The sequence below is a fragment of the Siniperca chuatsi genome, linkage group LG7 (assembly GCF_020085105.1).
Source record: "Siniperca chuatsi isolate FFG_IHB_CAS linkage group LG7, ASM2008510v1, whole genome shotgun sequence".
In the NCBI taxonomy this organism is placed as follows: Eukaryota; Metazoa; Chordata; class Actinopteri; order Centrarchiformes; family Sinipercidae; genus Siniperca; species Siniperca chuatsi.
Window position 1 is genome coordinate 14,810,561 of NC_058048.1, and position 23,834 is coordinate 14,834,394.

At 40.1% G+C, this 23,834-nt stretch overlaps 1 protein-coding gene across 1 annotated transcript; it reads right to left on the reverse strand.

Annotated features, from left to right (window-relative positions):
• Positions 1-665: 665 nt before the first annotated feature.
• On the reverse strand, positions 666-22,678 carry cwf19l2 (CWF19 like cell cycle control factor 2). The gene is made up of 19 exons (XM_044203570.1): positions 22,528-22,678; positions 21,393-21,503; positions 20,721-20,849; positions 20,197-20,313; positions 19,524-19,643; positions 18,965-19,058; positions 15,861-15,976; positions 13,849-14,416; positions 13,352-13,595; positions 11,549-11,666; positions 10,248-10,349; positions 7,484-7,612; positions 6,329-6,466; positions 2,867-3,079; positions 2,392-2,508; positions 2,064-2,219; positions 1,823-1,903; positions 1,532-1,633; positions 666-992 (listed from the first exon to the last, which is right to left on the reverse strand). Exons 1-19 carry the CDS (start codon positions 22,618-22,620, stop codon positions 852-854), a joined length of 2,889 nt encoding a protein of 962 aa, XP_044059505.1. The 5' UTR covers positions 22,621-22,678; the 3' UTR covers positions 666-851.
• Between the last annotated feature and the right edge of the window lie 1,156 nt (positions 22,679-23,834).

Sequence of the window (23,834 nt, forward strand, 5' to 3'; positions counted from 1 at the left end):
TGGGATCTATTCTTTTGACTCTCCCAGTTAGTGTCTCCCTTAGGTTTCTGATAAGAGGGAGTGATTCATTAAGGAGAGCACTGTCTCTGTTTACTGTGACACTGTGAGCCTGTAAGAGTTAGAGAATCCTGATTCTGAAGCTTATCCCCCCACCCCCGTGGCCACATATACTAATATATACTATATATATTAAATCCCAGGGCTGGAAAGGAGGGAAGGGCAGTACGGGCAAGATAAAAATGAGTATGACACACAGACACAGCTCTGATTCATTTCTTGGCTGCAAGAAACTGCTTCATAGATGTTCCACTATCCACCAACCTAGATGTATATGTGGCGAGATATGAGAGAATTTATCAATTAAGTCACAACATATTAGTTTGAAATGCAATATTACATTCTTACATCTTACTTTGTTCAAAAGAACTAACAAAAAGAAATCTCTTGCACCTTTGCATATGCAAAAACATCCCCTAGAGTCTTATTCGATACTGAAATACTTTCAAAAACTTTATACACAAATCAGTGTTTAAATTTTTATTTAGTATTAATGTGTGATGGGGGAATGAGGTTTAGGTATTGAGAGATTTTCAGTGTAAAGAAATGGTGATATGAAACAATTTCTGGCATTTAACATAAAAATACAACAAATACATGAATCAAAGTCATTTTATTTACTTTTTATTTAAGTAAAAATGTTCTCACATTATAACCTCTAATAGGAATTTTACATCAAATTCTGAATTGGTAGGTGGAACAGTGTCTGCACCATATTCACCAAATGTGATTCCTGCACTGGGAACCACAGTGTGTTTGTATGTGTGTGTGTGTGTGTGGGTAGTCTTCACTAGCTAGCCCTCAGTCTTGGTACAGTCAAATGGTTTCCACCACTGTGCAAACTGCAGGACTTTTTTCCTCTGATCGTCAAAGTTCTCTCTGATCAACTTTCTCCAACGTCGCGGCTCCAAGTCCATCATGCCTCCAACCACTTCCTGTGAGGGGAAAAAGGGATTGAACATATTGAAATATTGCTGTAAAATTAACTGGAATTCATTTGCTATGGCAGAAAAAACATAACTTAAATAAAGAAAAGCCAACACACAGTTACAGACACTTGGAAGTATAGCTACTGTAGGTTGGTAAACAAGCTAAAATATATCACTGCATTTGTCACATATGTCGGTAATGCATCTTTATGAACCCACTTGTACTTGCACAATTGTGACTATGCCAGTGCTGCTACAGTGGAGTAATTGATTTATCTATAAACATGTGCTTCTTTAATCTTTGTTGCACTATTTTGTGTCCGATTCACTCTAATATGGCAAACCTAAGCACTGCTTACATTTAAAGTGATGTGGAAATCAGGCTCAGAGTCGAGTTATAGCTGTGACCCACAGTCACACATGTGCAGTAAAGTTTTCAGAAATTTCTAGAACCAAATGACGGTGACTTCTACTAACTAAAAAAAAAAAATAGAGGAAAAACACAATGGTGTACCAATTATAACAGCCTTAATGCACGCACTGACCTTGCCGAAGTAATGGGGGAACTTCTGTTCATTTTCAATGACATGAGCAAACCCTCCCTGGAGTCCAAAGTCTACAGCAAAGTAGGGCAGAGCTCGAGGTACCTAAGAGGCATTAAACAAACAATTAACAAGGATGAGAGGTTACAAGAACAGAAAGGAGAGAGAGGCAAGATGGAAGAAAGGAGGTTATGAAGGAAACAAGTATGGCAAGACAGACGGTAGGAAATGAGAGAAAAAGTAAGGAAAACCAGACAGAAACGATAAACACAGACAAAGAAAAAGAGAGCATACAGCTTGGCGGATGTCTTTCGAAGAGAGGTCGACAATCTTCTTGTTCATGGCCCATTCCTCATCACACTCCATGATAGCTTTCTGAGGGCACACAGAAACTGCTGTATTACCACACTTGTGAGGACATTCACACATTTGTTTAAGCATTAAACGCAAACCTATCCCTACAATACTTCTTTCCAGTGTAAAACTTGACAAAGTGAACTTAATCAGAATGGTGAGAGTCAATACACGCACAGACCTTAAAGTATATGGGTGCCATATCGCCCAGTTCTCGGGGTAGTGGGATACACTCTAGGACCATGTGTTGTCTTCTGCGTGGGTTCATGTGCGTTTCCATGAACACACAGTCCAGTTCCTGGGACTCAAACATACGCACCAAAGTACGCCGGAAGAGCTGAGGACAACAAAGCAGCACAGAAGTGAATTCAATTAAGTTTTAATCATTCTTGTTTGACGTAAACATTGAAAATGAAAGCAGGTTCTGATTATATCTACCACTGCTGTAAAACGATAGAGGTTATCGCTTTAGCCTGGACTGACAAGACTTGGAGCACTGATTGGCTAACCTGCATTTCTGACCAGACATCCTCATCCAATCCGGTGGCAGAGCAGTGATGATGGAGAGGACAGATGAGACAGTGGCCCTCTGTCATCGACACTCCCGCAGGCAGGCTCAGGTACACCTGGGCACAAGATCGCAAACACATGCACATTACAGACAAAAGTTTTTTCTGACCAACAGTCCAAAACCTTGAGTTTTTCAATTTGGAGCTGCAATGATTAGTCGATTCATCCACTTGTGGATTGACAGAAAATTCATTTAATATTCAATTAATCGTTCTGTGTCATCTTTTCAGAAAACATGTCAAAATTCTCTGGTCCCATCTTCAAAAATGTAAATCTTTTTTCCTTATTCTTCTATGATTATAAACTGAATATGTTTGGGTTTTGGACTGTTGGTCTGACAGAACAAGACACTAAAAGACAAAACTTTTGGGAAATGATGACATCTCAAAACAGCCTACATTCACAATCCCTTACCTTGCTGCCTATTGCCACTATGAGGTGCTTCTGGAGCTCTTGGCTGCTGAAGCAGTGGTGGCATTTCTCCATGGAGGCAGCCAGCCTCCTACTGTCCCCGATGGCTTTGCTCCTCATCCGCTCCTCCTCCCTCCCCTCGCCCTCCCGCTGCGCTGCACTCGACACAAACATGTCATCCAGCGTGTAGTTGTCACCGTCTGTCTTCCCCATCATCTGGAGAGTCGAGTGGAGTAGAAGTGGTGGTGACAGAGACGACAGAGGAGATGGAGAGGAGAAGTGGGGGAAGAGACAGAGATGAGAGAAGAAGAAGAGAGAAATGATGAGCAGTGTTTAACAGGAGTGTGATCATTCTCGGCCAAATCTGGGACCATGCTCAAGTATAAATAATCACACTGTGCTTAAGTAAATTCTTTTTGGGGTGTATTTAAGTAAATTATGGATGTATTTTATTGATAAGGAGACTAAATGTAGCTTTTGCTTTTCATTTCAGGCTTAAAACAAAAAAATATTCTACACTGGCACTTCTTAAAACATGAAAGAAAGCCATGGTAATCCTTTAAAAACTACTGTAGCGACATCGACTGTCCTTAGAAACTGGCTGGTAGCTTCACTAATTGGTGTATGTAGGTGCTGACGCAATATTACCGTCTGTGCCGTTTCCACACCATATTCTGTGTGTGTGTGTGTGTTGTGCCTGAACTGGCCTGTATTTAAGTTGGTCTCTGTGTGTTAACAGTGTGAGGCAGGACGCCGAGTATCGACTCTGGTGTTTCTACGACTGAGTCTTGTCACCATGGCAACAGGTTGGAATCCTTATGCATGTGAGAGAGCGAGAGGCAAGCATGGCTTAAGTGTGTGTGCATGACTCGCTGTGTAGGAGTGTGTGTGAGTGAGAGTGAAAATTGTATTAGTGTGGGAGGGAATGTGTGTGTGTGTGTGTGTGTGTGTGTAGGAGTGAGTGAGAGTGAGTGAGTGAGTGAGTGAGTGAGTGAGTGTGTAGGAGTGAGTGTGTGCAAAGGACTGCACCTAAGTGTGGAGCAGCACATTCTGCATTTGTCTGAGAGCAGACAGTTTTATTTTCTTACACACACACACACACACACACACACACACACACACACACACACAAATAGACTAATTAGGAATAATATGGTAGTAATAAGTCTAAATCATTACATAGGTCTTAGCTAATGATAAATGGACACATTCTTGATGCAATTTAAATTATGCAGTATGTAGCAGGAGAGTGGAAGGGATTAACATGTCTGGTACACTATGGTAAAAAAAAAAATTCACTACATTAAATCTCCAGACAATGCTAGTCTGCTAACTTAACAGACTGTCTCTCTGACCAATGGATAAAACTGGTATTTATAGAAGCCCTGCCATGGTAACTGTAGATGTATTTTTAGTGTCACTCTTTGTAGGTGCAGAACATGTGTGTATATTTTTATACGCATAGCCGTGTAATGAATATAAGAGTGAGGTCAAGTGATTTTGTGTGTGTGTGTGTGTGTGTGTGTGTGTGTGAGTGAAGGGCAGAGAAAGTCGGGGAAAGGAAAAATATGGACGGAGATAAAGCATTTGTCTTTTTTTTTTTAATTGCTATGGCAACTCCTCCATCCCTTTGTTTAATAATGCTTTTAATAAACGCCTTTTCTTCAATGCCTTTTCATACACACACACACACACATACATACACCTGTCAGTAGGATTTTTAACACTACTTGTTGTCATATTCCAACCTACAGAGAGAAGAAGAAGTAAACAAGAAGAAAAGAGAAGAGAAGGAAAATGTGTCTTGGCTCATGGAAAAGTGCAGAAGTAAAACTGCTGATAGACTGACACATGCACTACAGCCTGCCAGTACCCATCTGCTGCTGTATGTCTATTTCAAGCACACAGTGGAGGAGAGAGAGTCGCAGAGGGAGACAAGTAGATGAAAGAGTAGTAGTGGAGAGAAATGGATAACGACACAGAACCAAACTGCATACCAATCTGACAGAACAAATCCTAAACGTCTATCCTTTCCCTCTTCCTGAGGGAAGAATGACGGAGTTAATCTAGGTGATCCTCACATACACACTCATACACACAGCACCTGAGCAGAATTGTAGGTTTACCTTGCCATATTTATATGCCTTCATCTAACTCTGTTCATATGACTGCAGTGGGGATTGATAATCCATTTACCAAATTTGATTGATCAAACAAAGCAACCTTTAGTATGTATTGGTGTCTGCGTGGCATCGGCCCCCTCATTGTTTTTATCAAACAAAGATTTTTTCTACTAACCCAGTTACACCAACAAGTCCAAGACACTTTATTAAAAATGTAATAAGTTAACAGTTCATAAAATGACTACAAAATAACTGAAAAACTAAGTGACTGATGATGATTTTTTAAATATAAATTGTGGTCTGGATACACTTCCATATTAGGTATGAGCGACTGCAACAACTGACAAAAGCCAGAGTGCAAGCCAGCTTGATCCACCTTACTTGAGTTTGTCAACTTCAGGTACAAACAGTTCTGTCCTGCACTGATTAATTATTTTCAACTAAACTGCTGTGTCCACAACAAATTAAACGTCACTTTTCTTTTCGCTGTACAAAGGTGAAGAAGCTGCCACTATGTTGAGGTCATGCAATTCTCTGACTAACTCTGAGATGGCATCCAATCTGACTCGTCAGAGAAACCAAAGCAACGAGGAAGAAAGTCGACCAATGGCAGAGAAGAAAGGGGAAAACAGCAGCCATGGCTCTATGAAAATATGGACACCCACCAGGGCCAGAGCAATGGTTGCTATAAAGCAACACAGGTGTGCTTTGAGGCTTAGCGATAAAAAAAAAAAAAAAACACAACATTTTAAATGAATCAAACAGCTTCCATTTTGCAAATGAATGTAATCTGGCTGCTTTGATTATGTTTGATTATAGTTGAGTGTTATTAGCACACCATCTCTGACTCCATTATTGCAGTTTAAAGTTGCAATCTTGTGATAACACCAACTCTTAGGTTGCCAGATTGTGAAAAACCTTGCCCTTGTGTTGCCAGATTAACTGATCTCAGCCCAAAGATGCCAGGTTGTTATTTTTGTTATTATTAGCTGCTTTTTAGGGGTGCAGCCAATGCTTTCACACTAATCCACTGATCTACAGGTGGCAGTAACGCACCAAAAAAATGCAGCAATGCGCCAACAAAAGTGGTTTTATGAGGAAGGAAATGCATTCATCATATTTGTTAGACCTCAAGGATACACACAGTGGATTTTGGTGAGTAATACTGAATGCAAACAAAAGTTTTGTTTACAAGAAAACTCCACAGGGTATCTTTAATTCCTGGTCTCACTGTTCATTCTGGTAATAATTATCAACATCCTAGGTTGTCGCCCTCATGGCCAAGTTGTTTTCAGCACTGCCCAGCAGTTGCAAGGTTGTGGTAAAGCAAACGATTTCTTACTTTGGCAGCCATACGAGAGTAGAGGGCATTCTGATCCTGTGCAGTGCTCATCTTCTCCCTCCTCACCATCTCCTTCAGACCTACATTGTCATCATCCTGGAAGTAGCGCACACGCTGCCCATCAACATGAGTCTCAATCTGAAGAGAGACGGAAAGAGAGAGGAATCAGAATCAGAAATACTTTATTGATCCCCGCGGGGAAACTCTTTTGCTGCAGCAGCTCACTATCACGTCAGTGCACACAGGAAGAGAAGTACTAAGCAAAAAAATTATAATACACTATAATACAGGTCAGAAAATAAATTAAGTACCAAGTGGGTATAAGTATAAAATAAAATAAGTGTGAAGTACAAAGTGGGTTTACCGGTTGATGATAATAATATGGTATAAAGTAATAGTGCATGAACTGCCAAGTTAAGTGTAGCTTATTTATAATGATACGGAGGATATTGCACAGCAGTAATAGAGGTATGAATAAATATCAATATAATGTGATTTTTTTTGGTGGTGAACAGGAAAATTCACAGAAAAATGGGTGCTGCATGTAAAAAAAGACAAAATCTTAATATCTCTTCAATTCACATTCAAAATCACAAAGGACAGTGGAGAGAAGAGGGAGGTAGAAGAAGATGAGAGCATGAGGGGGAAAAAACAGACTGACAAACTGGAAAGGTGAACTCTGACAGACAGAAATGGACAGGCCTGAGCCAGAGAATGATCTTGAGGGAAACATAGGGTGAGACAGACATTAAAAATGTATAAAGTTGCCCAGTCTCCTTTACTAACCATAAACAGAATAGACTGGACAGCTTTGTTTACATTACACACATTTCAACTCACAGTCAGGTGGAGTCCCTGCTCTCATTTCACACTTTGATGAATACCAAAACGACAAGGAACAAATCGCACGACACAACCCGCTCATTTGCTCCCCCTTTTCTCAATTTGTCTGTCTTCTAGTTGCAATAGTGTGCAGGATCCTCTCTGTCTTTGTCCTAAGTGGTGGCTTGCTGGTGCAGTTCAAGATTTATTTTTACCATGTGTGCAGCAGTACATTTTCATGTTTTCAAATTCCTTTGTAGAACACTTCCCTCCCTGCTGTCCAGTCATTTATTTGTCTACTTTCTTACCACCCGTCATGCCTCTCTCTCTTACCGGTTTCTTCTTCCGTCGTCCTCCGTGGGGCTCCTGAGGTCCAGAGGGGGCGTTGACTGGCCAGGCCCGACCTGATTGGTCTGTTCTGAACAGCAGAACTTCCTGGTCTTCACTGGAGTGACCTGCAACCTAAAAAAAAAAAAACACAGCCAGGTCATTCTCCCAAAAATTTTAAATATTTGTGTTGTATTCATGCCATCATGGAAGGCCGTAAAGCTACAAGTTTAATCAAAATGAAAATTTACATTGCAAATGACATGCAACACACAAAGAAGTGTGTTTTAATTAGTCTTGTAACATACTACCAATTGAACTAACTTGTTAGTCATGTTGGAGGCACATACATCCCTGATCAACAAAGGAAAGGAAGAGGGTGGATTTAACAATAAGCATCTGGCAATGTTTTGGATTCATAGCAGGAGACGTGTGTCAGGTAGCGGGAGGAGAAAAGAGGGGCTGTCAAGTAGCTGCTTATTAAACTTTTATTCCACTAATAATCAGGGCTTCATCAGAATAAAAATGCCTTATATAAATTCACCTGGCTTATTCCAAAGAAATTTCATTAGTTTTGATAGGGCTGGGTTTAATCTGTCATAGTCTGTTCCCAGGATTAAATATTTTAAAGGCAAACATTCATTCGAATGACCCAATTTTCTAAATATACTTGTACTTTTTTGTATATGATCACCTGGTTGGATTAGATTAAAGTTGTTCCTCTGTGAAGACAAATGTGTTTGAAAGAGCACTTGTATCTTTGAATAAATGTTACTAGTTTGAGGGGGAACAGAAGACCTGCCTTCTGTTAAAAAACTCCAGCAGTAGAATGAACTGCTGCTTCAGTGCCAATTTAGAGCTCAACACAGGTCCGTGTTTTTCAAAGATCAAAATGTTTGCTTGTTATGAGGAGCTGAAGTCTGAGTTGCACACGTTGGAGCTATTCTTGATTTTTGCAGAAAATGTACACAGGACACTTTATCTCATAATTTTATGTGGTGCTCACTGAAATACTTTGTTGGGAGTTGTCAATTAGATTGATTACATTCAGAAGAAAAACTAGCCTTATGTAACAGCAGCCAGAGACAGCCTGTAAAAGACTGAAGTTCCACCTGACAGGTAGAGGCAGACAGCCAAGAAACGAGAACAAGGTGGGAGTAGCAGAGAGGATGGGAGACAGTCACAAGAAAATGAAAGTGGACTGTAAGAAAAAAAATTATAGAAGAGAATATTTCCTCAGCTCCAGTCGGCACAGTTAGGCCTCTCAAGGCTCCACACGCAGTCAAAACATTAAATATGAGCCAGACAGACAACAAGAGTTAAAACACTGAATAGTGAAGACAAGCCAAAAGTCTTCCATAACAAGACAGTTTGGAAGGATCTCGAATGAGTGCAAACCAACAGCACTCCATCTCTAAGAGGGCTGAAGTACCTATCAGCTGATAAGTGCACTAAAACCTAAGAATTATGACATTTTCTCTGAAATCTTACTGAGGATTTCACCGTAGTCTTTTAATTTGGACAGGACTGCCTTAGTGGGGATGAATCTGGCCTACCTTGCAAATGATAATATACAGGTTATATAAATAATCGTAGCCTGCTTTCTATGTGTTTATAAAGTTGTCTAGAGTCTGCTCATGTCGGAAATAGTCCTCCATTTATTTGTGCATATTCGTGCGTGTGTGTGAAGCCAGAAACAGCATAAGCAATGCCAAAGAGAGGAGATAAAGAAGTGCTGAAGTGTCAGGGCACTGCCATTGCTCTCTGTTAATTGCCTGTACTACAAATGCAGGCAGGATGGCACATATAATCTCTCTTCTCCCTCTCAATCTGTCTCTGTCTCGTTCTCTCGCACACATTAACACGGGGGCACACTCTGAGTGACCCCCTGGTAGAAGAGTGTCGTGAGCACGTTAAGACATTTGTTTCCCATTATGGTCTCTTAAAATGCCAAACAGGAGCCGTTTCCATACAGAAAGCAAGACGTGAAAGCTGAGCAGGAAAGAGACTTCAAACAAACAAATTCCTTTTAAAAGCAATCGGAGGTAACAGCAGTTTAGTTTCATCTCAAGACGAGTGTGTGTGAGGCACTTTTCTTGCCTGCACAGCGAGAGAGATGGATGCTGCCGTAACCTGCTGTGTTGTGTGTGTGTGTGAAGTTTAGAAAAGATATAGCCTTGAGTGTTTGGATTAGCATTTAGACTATGGGAGAGGAAAAAGAAGCAGCTAGCAGATAAATCTGACACAGGAAGATACAGTGTGTGTGTGTCAGGTTAAGTGCTGTGTGTGAGTCTCTGTATCCATCTATTCCTGTGTTTGCATGTGTTTATATCTGTGCGTGATTTGAGAGTGAGTGTTTATGTATCCAATTTAGGACATTGTGTCTGTATCAGGGAATTTATGCGATTATAAATGTGAAAAATCTGCAGTGTGTTTTAGTGAAGTGTGTATCAGTGTGTGTGTTGGATATATAATAAATCTGGCGGAAATAGCACTGTGTAGATATCAGCGCAGAGGAAAACTGTGCTCAGGAAATAGCAAGTACTTAGATAGCAAAGAGACAGATAAAAATAGGCGAGAAGGAGAAATGGAGTGGAGAAAAATTATTTCTAAGAAAAAATAAGTCCTCTCTTTTCTTCCATCTTTTTTTAAATTGTCTAATCATGATTTCCTTTTGTGTGTGTGTGGGGGCACAACTGTGTGTACTGTGTCTCCATCTTGACCAACAGTGACTGTGACAATGAGTGTGTAAGAGTTAGTATTTACAGACCTGCTTTAACTTAGCTGTTTCTTGTAGCTTCTTTCGGGCGGCGTGGCTCTCTTTGGCTTTATGTGCTGCGTCAAGCTGTGATTTCAGCTTGTCAACCATGGCCTGAAACAAACAAACAAACAAACAAACACACACATACATACACACATTTGAAACACAAAAATGTTTTAAAAAGCCTGCACATTAAGATTTACTGATAAAACAGCAGTATTAAGTCAGTCAATACTTCTGTATACAGTTTTTTTGGTAACACACAATGTATTTACACAATGTTACAGGAAATATAAGAATGAAGATGGGAGAGATGGAAGATTTTTGGACATAAAGCCTATAAAAGTAGAGCCTGTCAGGTACATTAGTAGGCAGATATTAACAGCTGTTATAAGACTATCATAGAAATATCATGTATGCTGGCAGATATGTAAATGGGAACTCCAGTGTCTAAATGTTTAATATATAAAAGGTGACTATTTTCTTAAGTCAAGTTTAGAATATTTTGTCTATCAGTGTGTTTTGACAATCGTCAGATAAAAAGGCTTTGAGGCTGAACACTGTAAAACAGAAACACTAAAGAGGACAGAACCTCTTAAGCCATATTGTTGTGCCAGATTTATACCTTCATGTACAAGGCATAAAAGGCAAGTGCATGACTTAAATGCACTCAACACACACACACACACACACACACACAAACAAAGAGGTTTGGGAATATTGTTTGATTATTTTGTTGTGTAGGGAGATTCTGGATGCCAGGTCGATAACACTTACTTAGCATTATAGTTGTGTGAGTGTGTGTTTGTAACAGACAGCAATTTAACACTCTCTGTAAGAGATCCCAATAGTATGCTTAGCACTGACACATGGAGATAGACAGAGGGGGAGTTAAGTGAACAGATCAATGAACGCTATAAATTAATGGATCCCCTGATGTGCTGTTAAATCTACACAAAGAAAAGAGTCAAAGCAAATGTGTTGAGAAAAAGTAAATCAACCGGACCATACATTACATTTAATCCATTCATGTTTCACTTTTACGAGAGAAAGGGTTTCAGAAATGAGAACTATCTTACCCTTGGATTAATATTATCTCAGGGAAACTTTCCGAACAGGACTAGGCTAATAAATAGCTCTTCATCTTAAAAAAGTATTTTTCCTAAAACAGGTGTTGGAAAACGGCGGGTCATATTATAATCAAGGCTGTCATATATTCAGCCCAATGGTAATCTCCACTGGGGGTCACTGTAACATGACATAACATAACATAACATAACATAACAGTAACATAATGATAACCTATTCACCGTGTTGCCAATGATCTCTGCCTTCACCAGTTTGGCTCCCAGTTTGTTCATCTCCTCCTCTGACAGCAGTGGAACCTCTACCTCTTCCTCCTCTTCTTCCTCACTTTCACTCTCACTCCTAGGTAAACATGAAGAGGAGAGTTTGAAGAGCAGACCAAAACCCAGAGGTAGAAAGGGAATTTTAAAAAGTGAAGAAGACCAAACATTTCCACATTTCAACCACAATTTATAATTTAACAAATTCACAACCTTAACAAGAAAACCTTTGAAATTAAATGTCCAATTGGTTCGTGAAGATTCACAACCATATTATAATACTAGTGATACACAATTCACCCTGTCATACAGTGTCCTCTTCCTCTCTTTTCCTCCAGATTTCCCCCATAACTCAACCTCTGAACAACAGGATTTAATTACTTAATTATTCCACCCTGATAACAGTCCTAAATCCCATAATGGGAAACTTATTTGTGAAGTTTTTAATTTAACCATTTAGTTGTTTTCTTCATATTGTTTATCTGTTATGATTCATTTGAGTCTTTGTGCCCCCCCAGAGATCATTACAGCCTTGCCTGGGAGGATCTGAACTGCAGCCTGGGAAGCATCGTTCTAGGCTATTACACTTCTCATAGCCTCATTTCATTCTGCTGTCACACTGCAGACTCATTTCATGCTGCAGGGGTTCTGGGTGCTGCTTTACCCAAACAACTTAGTCTAATGAGGCAAAACACAGAACAACTAAGAAGGCTTTACAAAGCAGTGATACTCCGACATCTTGCCTACAACGGTGCTATATGTCGGACTGCCGTGAAAGTAAGAAAACATATAAGCTTATTAGTATTTGAAATACTGTGTGAGGGAGCTGATAACTGATGCTTTGTAATGAAACATTCATCCACTGACTGATGGTTGACATCAATAACGCAAAATAAACAGCTTTATGAGGTTAAGAGCTTATGTGTGTCTAAATGTTTGTTACTAAACATAGTGCTTTAGACAGAAAGACAGCTATGAGTTACAGGCTCAGAACCCTAGGGAGGCCTAGGGAGTTTTTTCTGGGAATATCAAGACTACGCAGATAAGGACTTCAACAGTTCTTGCACGGCCCTTGAAACTAATCAAGTACACATGTGAAGACACAGCCAGGTTTTATGGAGGGGATTACTGTGAGAAAATCTCTATTAAGTTTGTTATGTGACCACATTAATATGACCTAACACAGACTGATTGACTTTTATGCATTGTGTCTTGAAGTTCCATTAGCGCATGTAGTTTCTCTATGTGTGTGTGTGTGTGTGGCCCCATTACAAATCAAACTTGTAACCCAATATCTACACAGGCTGCCAAAAGCACACGATTAAATATGCCTTATTTGTACTTTTAGGCTATATATAGATATAGAGATGTTCAGTACTCAGTCCATGATTTCTGTACTGAATCTCAAAGGAAAATGGAAAAACATTTTTCAGGATGAGACTGTGAGTGATTGTACCCTTCTAAGCTACAGTCTTCTTGAAATAGACACAAAACAGCAAAATACTGGGTTTAATGGTTTAAAAAACAGTTGCAAAAGATTTTAAAGAGTGTGTTTATGTGTATGTAGTAGCAAAGCCATTACTGCTGTAATGATTGTGACATCCTGTTTCATGTGAGTGGACAATAATGGGCATGGGAAACGGCAATATTGGTCCAATTCATTCATAATGTCCACCTAAACACACATACAGCTGGAATATTGAGTTGTATGTGTGATATCATTCTGCAAACCGTTTTTTCAAGGCAACAAAATAAAAAGAGTGAAACCTTTCTGTCGTCACAGCAGCTTTGTCACCACACAGACCATCTTGAGGAGCCGTTACAGTTTTCCCAGGATCCCTCTCTTTCTCCTGCTGTGGTTTTTCAAAGCTGTCAGATTCACGGGCAAGCTTGCTGTTCTTCTTCCAGGCTGGGACGCTGGTATTACGTGGACCAGAGTCTTCATCATCAGAGCTGGGTCTCAGGAATCCTGTGGACGGCGGTGCTGGAAGAGGACGACGACGCTCTGGAGCTGCACAGGAAAGAAATTACAAAGCATATTAAGGCTCCCAAGACTCTTGGCATGTTAGACTGTGTATAACATTTGATGAAATAAGTTTTGAAATAAGCAGATATGGGACCTATGTTGTTGCTCTTTTTCACAAATTAAAAGAAAAAAAGCGCAAGGTTTACCCCATATGAATTGGACAAAATAAGATCACAATGCTGTTTACTTCTGCAAAACTTGACTCAGACTATTAGAAAAGGCCTTGACATTGACCCACCTTCACCACTGTCGTCATCTTCTGAGGGTTTGAGGAAGCGGCCTTTTAGTGAACCAAGAGAAGGAGAACGGTGACTCCAGTTTTGCCCAGATGATGATGATGATGATGATGATGATGCAACACTGGGCCAATCTCTTTCTCTATTTCTTTCACTATCCCTATCCCTCTCTCTGTCCCTATCGCTGCCTTTGTCTCTTTCTCTGTCTCTTCCTCTATCTCTCTCTCTGTCTCTATCCTTGTTACTGTCTCTTTCACTGTCTCTGTCCCTCTCTCTAAACCTGTCTCCATCTCGATCTCTCTCTTCCCCTCTGCCTCGATACCCTCCCCTCTCCCTCTCTTTTCCTCTTCCAGCACGGTATCTCTCTCTCTCTGTGGGTGATAAATCTCTTTCCCTTTCATTTCTCCACTGACCTCTCTCTGCCCCATCTCCCTCTTTTCGCCTCCATCCCTCTCTGGCCTCATTCTCTCCTTTCCTCCAGCCGCCTCTTGCTGGTCTGCTGTCTCCTCTTCTCTGTCCATACACAGCTTTCTCAGCATCTGCAAGTCTTTGCTGAAATTCTTCCATTGACTATAAAAGGAGAAAATACAAGACATATTCAAAAATACACTTTCTTAGGTTTTGCAGTTCAGATCTTCACACATGTCCAAAGCATCCACCTGTGGCACTTTCTTGGAGGCCAAGTGGAAAATGTCCCAACAATGTGCACATGCTATATAAAACCAAGTCTAAAAAACAGATATATCTAACTGACAGCAGCGGTCTGTAGAGTGAAGGTAGATATTTTTTCAGAATGTCCAGCAGGTTACTATGACATATTAAAAGGGTTTTGTTGCTTGCCCTCTGGTGTGGTCTACTCAAGCGGGAACCTCCCGTGTGACGCCAACGTGAAGTGCCTTAAACCTGCATTCGTTTTAATGGCCAGCAGTGGGTGACTCCACTGGCTGCAAAAACAAGTCTGATTGTATAGAAGTCTATGAGAAAACGATCCTACTTCTCACGTGATTTATTACCTCAGTAAACGTTTTCCTAACGAGTTTATGATCTAAATCGCTAAATCGTTCATTTCTGTAAATCATAGTCCCACTTAGAGTAAAATAGACGATAAAGCAGGGTATGCTTTATGGCATGGCTATTTTGTGGTACCACTGCGACCTGTCAATCAGGATTGTGGCGTAGTGATGCGTATCCCTCCCCAGCTCCACCCTCTCAGCCAAATATGGTCACTTCTAGTTCCAAAAAAACCAACATGGCGACGGCCAAAATAGCGAACTTGAGGCTTCAAAACAGTAGTCCACAAACCAATGGGTGACATCACAGTAGCTACGTCTACGTCTTTTCTACAGTCAATGGTTCTACTCTAAAGATGCTTACAATGTAGTTTAAGAGGAGTCCGCTCAGTTAAGCGGCTTTGTTGGCTACCTTACAAGCCTAAAAGCCAGTTCACCAAACCTATTGATGTTTCTACTAGCCACGAAGCATTAATTAGCAATTGTGAAAATCGTGAAAATTGTGGTAATAACAGTGCTATTTACCTACCAGATACTAAAGTTGTTCAACAAAATGCTAACATCACATCAGCACAAATCACCTGTATGAGTGCAAAAGTGATCAGTCTCGGGTCAGAGAAACCACAGAAGTTATTGTTTACTGTCAAGAAGGGTCCTCAAATTTCACTATTTACATAGCTGTTGTTGGGTAATCTCCACTACAACTGCCAGCATTAACATTATCTAGACATCTAGGCACACATTCCTCCCACAGTAGTAAGCAAGTATGTGTGTATGTGTGTGTATGAACCCACAGTGTGTGTACATCCTTGACTTCAGAGTGCATTTACCGTGACATGTAAGTAAGAGTAACTCTGAATCAATATTTTTATGTCCAAATCTCCATTGACAATAACCTGAATATTATGCAACGTCTTCATCTGTTCGGTGGCTTTTTTCACCTAACCGTATGTGGCTGCTAAAATGTGCATGTGAACGTGTGAGCGTGTGCCATCAGTTCTCACTCCATATCTCTCAGCCACCACATCGTTGAGGCTTCGCTGCTCCCTCTCTGCCTGCTCCTTCATCCTCTGGTAGTTCTTCCTCAGCCAGCTCAGACCTCCATCATTCACTACTGGGCCTGCAGGAACGGAGGTTACAAAGAAGCACATACTACTGCCAGTTATCAAATTCTGGGCCTCCATGTCTTCCATATTGTCATTTACATATGAAGAAATTAAGAAAATAAAGTAGACCATAAACGATGAAGCTACTTGAAATCTTCTTTGCTAAAGAAAACTAAATTAAGTACTACAGGTTCCTGACGTCATCTGAAAATTTACATCACATAACTGGACTGGTATGTTGCAAAAAAATGTTAATTAAGAAAGTGGAGGAATTGGGAAAAGAACATGAGTAAATGTTGCTGAAAACAAATAAAAATTAAATAAAAAAAAAAGGCAGATCCAGGGAAAAACCAAGAGGCGAAAGAAAGGAGAAACGAAGGGTGGGATAAAGGAGGGTGAGAAAAGATTAGAGAAAATGAGTCTTTAAATCCATGGGAAATAAATGTTCTTTCAAAAAACAGTTCATACAACTTCCCAGAGAGATAAAACAGGACAAATGTACTGTCCAAAACCTCTGGTCAAGTGTGAAGGAAAGTCTATTCTACTGTGATCACAGAGCTGGCTTTTGAACTGCTTTGCTTTTGTTGCACCACTTTTAGATGCATTATCCTGGAGCTGACCAATTGTCACCTGATCATTTAACAGCAAGTGTTTCCTTGACTTTTTTCCGAACAAAAGTGTATCTAATGTTAAAAACGCACACATATACACACACCAGTCTCTACCTTCTGCAACACCATAATTATAACACAGGGTGAGGTAAATGACATTTGGCACACAGTTTGAAGGGGAAAAGTAAGCAAACTTACGTGTGCGTTTGTATGTTTGTTGTTTGTGTGTGTGTGATGTTTGCGTCAGCTTATTTTGCCTTGCTCTTAGAATAAAGCTTATGACAGAGAGGCCATGCCAACTCTAGAGGGAACTGTACTTACTGTGGAAAGATAAGAGACACATGCACACATACCTGCATTTGCTTGTCAGCTTAACACCGCTTACTCTGTCTCTCTCTCTAGCTCTTTCTTCCTTGTTCTATCTGTCCTCTCATTCTTCTGTCAAACCTCCATGTAGACTTTTCTGCACACATAATTGTATTCAAGTCCTCTGATTTTAAAATTCAAATCTCCATTCTCCTGCACTTTCAACATACCAACAAGCTCTGCAACTAATTCCCCCTCCGCTTCCTACTGGATATGAGCGAAGCTGTGCATCCCCAACTTACAGAAGCTCCCCCTGTGACACACCTACACCTCATTTTGAGCAGGACTGTCAAACATAATTACACAAATCTTCTTTAAAGCAGACAGTTTTGGGTAAAAACATGAATGTGGGGATGAAGGGTCACCAGGGATTGTCTGTAATACCAGGACTCCTCCACTGGGGCCTCAGAAACAGAGGAGTGACCGCAGAAAGATTACTCTTATATATCTATTTAACACTAACACATGCAAATGGCTGACAGAAACACAGGGAGACAGACAGGTAGGAAAAAGAAAGATAACAGAGGTAGGAAAGATGAGATGTTAAAGCTCAGAGATTATTGTACCAGCAAGTGTCTGTTGTTAAAAGGGACAGTTCACCCCAAAATGAAACATTTTCTGCACCGAACTACACCCACCAACCTTATCACCGCACAGAAGGAAGCTCATGGGCGAGAGGCTCGTGCTTGTGACAGCGCAGGATGTAAACATTAATGGCATCCTCCTCTGCTGAGTTGTAACTAGCTCAGTGGTGCTAGGTGAGCTAGCAGTATCGAACTATTAGTTTGAATATTAGATTAGTAGATGTAAAACGCTTCCTTCTGCTTGGTGAAACGGTTGGCGGATATAGTTTGGTAGAAAGAAAATAGCTCCTTTGGTGCTTTGAGCACCAAAAGCCGAGCGCCATATAGTCCCATTATATATATAAAAAAAAAAAAAATGCAGACATCTCTACGGTCAATATCTCCAAAACTCGGCAACTTACACCAAAACAACCTAGATGGATAAATAGCACTACAGGTAAGAGAAAAAAATGTTTTTTGATTTTGGGGTGAACTGTCCCTTTAAAGAACCCAAGACAGATTTTATGTAGGCTTCCCCTGAATAAAGTAAAAAGATAGTAGCATACAAAGACACAGGCGCATGCATTCTACATATTCATACAGTAAATGTATCTACAGTAGATAGAGCAATAATCAAGAATAGTAACACAAATCTTCTACGTCTATTATACAATCAATTTTAAATGGACCTTGAGGTGAGACTGCTTTGTCTTCTGCTGTTTCCATGGTCAAGAATTAACTTTAAAAGTCAACTTCTACGCCAACATGGATGAGAAGTCCTTAAAGTGCGCAGAAAATGTAAATTTAAACATTTACTACAATTCCATGACAGCTGGGCTAACTGAGGAAAATTGCGTGATACGATTAAAAGCTCCACAGCAACAGCAACTAAACGGACCCTTTTTTTAAAAAAAAAATTATTATGGATGTACAATTTTCTTCTTGTTTATGGCCAACATTTCAATCACCAATTCCAGTGAGTGGATATAATAATAATGCATGGATTGGTCAAGTTAAGCACCTTGTTTAAGCTGGTCTGAAGGTCTGAAGAGTGGGGTAAGGACAAGAAATGAGAGAAAATGAGTGATGAGGAGAAAAACAGTGCTGGAAGTAAACATGGGCGTTGCAGTGCTTGACTGTGGAGATCAGGAAGACCCCTCTGAATTGTACACAGTTTATAATGTGATTTTTTTCCCCTTCACTAGAGGGGTGTAGTGAGGCAACAGTTAGGTAACAAAATGTACAATATTGCAGCTTCCCTGCACCCCGGTCTACTGGAGCAACTTTCATCCGAGAAACTGATAGCTCTGCCTCTTCTACAATGGATTTCTGTGTTTGAATGTTTGAATTCTGAGGTGCTGAGACCAAAAGATGTTTATAGTATATTTTATATAGCTGGAAAATGTTCTGCTATCCAACTCTTGGAAATGCCTCAACAGAGTTTACTAAACTCTGTTATTACCTTTTGTTGCTGCAGTACGAGCTATCTGCTCTGGGGGCAGACCAGTTCCTCCATCTTTCCAGTACGGGTTTAGCTCCAGTTTATGCAAACCAGCCTGAGGAAAAAAAACACACATACACTTCAATCATTTCTGCATACTGACAATAGCACAACAGGGGTACAAATGCTAAAAATCCAGAGAAAAACACCCTGCACACACACACACACATTACTGCTGTCCGAGAGGGGACAACCTCTGTTACCCTGGTAACCACACTGTTGGTAAAATGAGGAGTCTGACTGCCACAGTGTTTTCATATAGTGTGCAATCCTTGCACACACAAACATGATGGCTCTTTATCTCCCTCTTATACAGACATACAGGTCATTTTGCATTAGGATTCAAATAACAGATACATGTGAATCTGCTGACTGAGCAGACCATCAGAGGAACCACATGGCTGTCTACACCCTCCCCGGGCCGACAGTGGAACAGGAACCACAGCAGAAGGGAATTGCTCATTACAAACTGGAGAGAAAAATGGGGAAACAACACACACACACACACACACACACACACCTGTTCAATGGCCTGAGCCTTTGCCCTCTCCTCCTCTTTCAGTCGTTCTTTCTCAGCCCTCCTCTCTGCTGTGGACGTGGTACTCATTGCCAGGAAGTCAAAAGTCATCCATTCGTCTCTCTAGGGGACGGAGACAGACAGTGTGGGGGGTTAAACAAAGAAAAGGAAAGATGTATAGATTGAGAGAAGACCAATGACCATTAACACATGGCAACTATGTTCTCATACACACATACAGCACACATACTTCTCAGTAATGGAAGATGGTGCCATGAGTGAGTAAGTTGGTTCTAAAGCAGATGAAGCAAACAAGGCGTGTCTTTATGGACAAACCTTCTTAATACCTCTAGATACAGTATTACCTCTAGATGCTTATGCTTTATTTAGCGTCTTTATTAATCTCCATTGTGAAAAATGGACTTTACTATCTTTACTATCTTATCTAAAAGTCATCTCTATCTTGAAAGATAGAGAGGACTTCTGAAAACTCTACGGCAAAGCTGGCAATTTCTGTATCCACAGATGATTTGTTGTATTAAGAGAAACATCTTCACTGAAAATAAAACAAAACATAAAAAGAGAAAGTTTATCATTTTAAATGTACATCTTTGAGTGACAGCAAACGTTAATCACATCGTTATTCAGCATCTGTGGGACCGGGTAAGGAAGTTACCTGGACACTCTGGGCTGGGCTGAGGTTGCTCTCTGAAGGCTTGGGCTCATCAGGAACCTGCCAGGCTTTAGCAGCTTGTGTCTGAGGATGAGCCTCAACCCACTCATCCCCTGAAACCTGACACACAGAGAGAGGGAGAAGAATGAAAATGATGATGAAGAAGGAAAACAGTATGAGAGATCATCATATCAAAACAAAAGGATGGAAAAAAGGAAAAAGCCCAAAGCTGAATTTTAAAAACCGCTATCCCTGTATATATAAAAAAATATTGTTTTTATCAAAGCCTTGTAAGTAGTTCTAAATTTTAAACTTCACAGCTCACCGGGAATAGTATACTACAAAACTTTCACCTGCCAAAAATTACTTTCACTCGATTATAAATTTAGTCTAGCAGAATTAAAGTCAGTTTCAAATTATTTTACTTTTACTTAGTTATTAACCAGTGTAGCAGTATCTACTGGCACTATTCAGGTGTTAACTTGAGAGACCTTGTTTAAAGGAAACCTGCAGTGAAAATGACCTACCTCTGAGCTGTCACTAGAACCATCTCCTGCTTCTGTTGGCTTCTTCTCCTTCTTGGCCTTCTTCTTCTTCTTTTCCCTTTTCTTTTTAGATTTCTTCTCTTTCTTCTTCTTGCTCTTCACAGAGCCCTCCTGTGAGGGGATCAGGTTCCATGAATTCTGTTTTTTTTCCCCCCATTGTATTATTGTTTGTTATTAAGATGCAGTCAGTCCTCAATCACACAAGGTATGCAGGAGTATCCATTTGTCTCCAGTATTTATTTTGGCTCATGTTTCTCCATAATAGCAGACCATCAGGGTGTTTATGATTGATTACATCAGAAGACATCATTATGATCAAGATCTTCCTGTATCTCTTCTGGATAATTTCCTCAATGTAAATCATAATGGCAGTGAAAGTGTACATAAATGCTTGATACAATTACACAATACTGTCATGAAAAACAATGTTCTAACTATAAAAAGGTGTGGAACTTCTGTATCATGCTGCAGACCAGCAACACGTTCACCACTGCTTTGAGGTACAGTACAGTTGTGACTTGGCATGGTTAGTCTAAAAATCTACTGCAATAGGGTGATTAAGCAGTGACTGCTGTTATAAGTTGATAAATGCACTGTCTGCTGAGTTTGATTAAATGCACAACTTTAAGTTAAAAAAAAAACGTTGTATCTCACATCCTCGATCTCCTGCAGCCTCTGGTTGATCTCAGGGAGCATCCAAGTGTCCTCCCCTCTCTGCCTCTTCAGCTCCTTCCTCCTCTCTTCCCTCTCATGCTGCTGCTTGGCCTGAATGACACGATGGAAATAAGAGGGATAATTCAAAATGAAAATAAGTAAAACAGATCCACGTAAGGGTACACCAGCATTATCATTTTCTGACTCTTCTATCTAATGCCAAGCCAATTAGAGTTGAAATAGGGCTGAAATAGAAATGCTGATGTAAAATTATGAAAAGAGGTTCATATTGTTGAAAAAGGAATACACAGAGACATTTTTCTCATTATGAAAGAAGGACACCGTCTTCACATTGCCATGATCCTGCTGATAAGAGATATGATTTTCAAATATTTGAGCAACGGCTTTCAAGCTGCACAATTATATCTTTTGGATACAATGACAGTGACACTGATGAGTTCTTAAGTCATTATGAGCCAAATCCTCTTCAAACTCTGCAGAATAAATCAGACCCAGCCACACTCTTTGCTTTGGCCAGTTCAAGCACAAGTGAGCCGGGCAGATAATGTATTTACAATCTTAATTGCTCATCTACAGGAAGCACAATTTGTTTGCGCCATCTGCTCTGTGTTAGTCTGTGTATCTGGCAACAGTGCAAACACAGCTGCACGGCAAAAAAGATCACGCACAATTAAATAGCTGTGTACATTTGTGACTTCAAAAACGAGCCTGTCCTCATCTTTATCACTGTATAGCTGCGACCGTGACATAACACAGATATAAAACACAGCCGCAGGTCTCCTATCTGCCCCAGCAGCGTTTGTCCTGTGAGGTTAAGAGTATCCGCCTGTCCAGACACAGGTTAATGTGAAGACACACAGGTACTGTTAGCTTTCCGAGAGAGGGGGGAGATGGAAAGAGACACAAAGATACCAATTTACATCACGGATAAGGACAATTCCGCAAAAAAAGATACTATTGAGCAGCAAAGCTCATCCGTTCCTAACGTTAACGAGACGTTAGCTGTTAGCTTTCATTTGGACGAAACATGAAGATTTAAGCCATAACTGTCGCCAACGAAAACTAACCTCAGATTACTTACAGGGTTGTTCGCGACAAAGCTTACAGTTTATACCTTTTCTATCGCCTCTTGCCGAGCCTGTCGTTTACTATCCTTTCTTTCTTCGATACTGCTCGAACTCTCAAAACTGACTCCGTACGCCGCCATGACACTGTCGTCAATGTTTTCGTTAAATGTCGTAAAGCGCTGCCGTTTACGTCAACCGTTGACTTGCAGTGCAAAAAGACATCGCCATAGTAGATTCATTAATACCTGTAGATTTTCATCAGCTTTTTTAAATTATTATTTTACTTCCTAATTTAAGTTATTTGCTTTTATCAGTACCTTTGGCAGTCTTGTTCTCAGTCGTGTTGTAATTAACTAATGTCATGTTTTACATATGTCTGTTGGAAAGACAAAAAAAAAAAATCCTACAAATGAATGGGTGCATATATAAATCACAACATCGTGGTTAAGTCCCTTGTGAAATGAAAGCTGAGATTACATTTTAAATGTATATGTTTATACCAAATACAGCCTAATCTACAGAAAGGATCAGCCACATTTTTTAGAATACTACGCTACTTGTAAATACCACTAGACTATTTACCAGTAATAGTAGTACTTGTCAATACCCATAATTATCCAGTCCATTCAATTGTCTCATCTACTGAATACCAGTGTAACAGGCTGCATTCACATATATAAAACTTCCAACATGCGTGAACTATGAGGGTAGAAGGCTATCTGCCCATTAATACAGTACATACATTTGCATCTTGTTATGTGTAAACCTGCTGCAAACAGGACTGTAAATGAAGTTTAAGTCATTTTCAGTTATATAGCCAAAAATCACAAATTTGCACCGGAGGGCATTACAATCTGTACAACACAAGACACCGTTTATACTCAATTAAGACCCACAAAAACCCCTTTAACAGAAAAAAAGGGGGAAAACTCAGGAAGAGCATGATGATCTTCCTGAGTTGATCTTCGAGGATGGACAGACATGCAATAGATGTCATATACACAGAGACAGAAATAGCATAGTAGTAGCTGTAATTCTAAAATTACAAGATTGAACTTATTCCAAAGCTGTCTTAGTTCATACCAAAGGTGTTGTTGGACGGGGTTGAGGTCAGAGCTTTGTGTGGGCCAGTCAAGTTTGTTTTGTTGCCACAATGTTGAAAGCTATCCTATTATCTGAAATATCATTGTATGATGCAGCATTAAGATTTCCCTTAAATGGAACAAGCCCAGTTCATTAAAAACAGCCCCAGACCAAAAGCACACTAAAGTTAACCCACACTTATTTTATGCTTTTACATCCCTCCCTGGCATTATTCCCTTTTCAGAGCTCTACAGTCACACATATCACTAAC

Excerpts from the sequence above, each read along its gene's own strand:
- cwf19l2 (XM_044203570.1), bottom strand. The coding sequence starts at position 22,620 with ATGGCGGCGTACGGAGTCAGTTTTGAGAGTTCGAGCAGTATCGAAGAA. Across the intron at positions 19,644-20,196 it reads GCCCAGCCCAGAGTGTCCAG|AGAGACGAATGGATGACTTT; the intron begins GTAACTTCCTTA and ends TCCGTCCCCTAG. Across the intron at positions 1,904-2,063 it reads TGGCACCCATATACTTTAAG|AAAGCTATCATGGAGTGTGA; the intron begins GTCTGTGCGTGT and ends GTGTGCCCTCAG.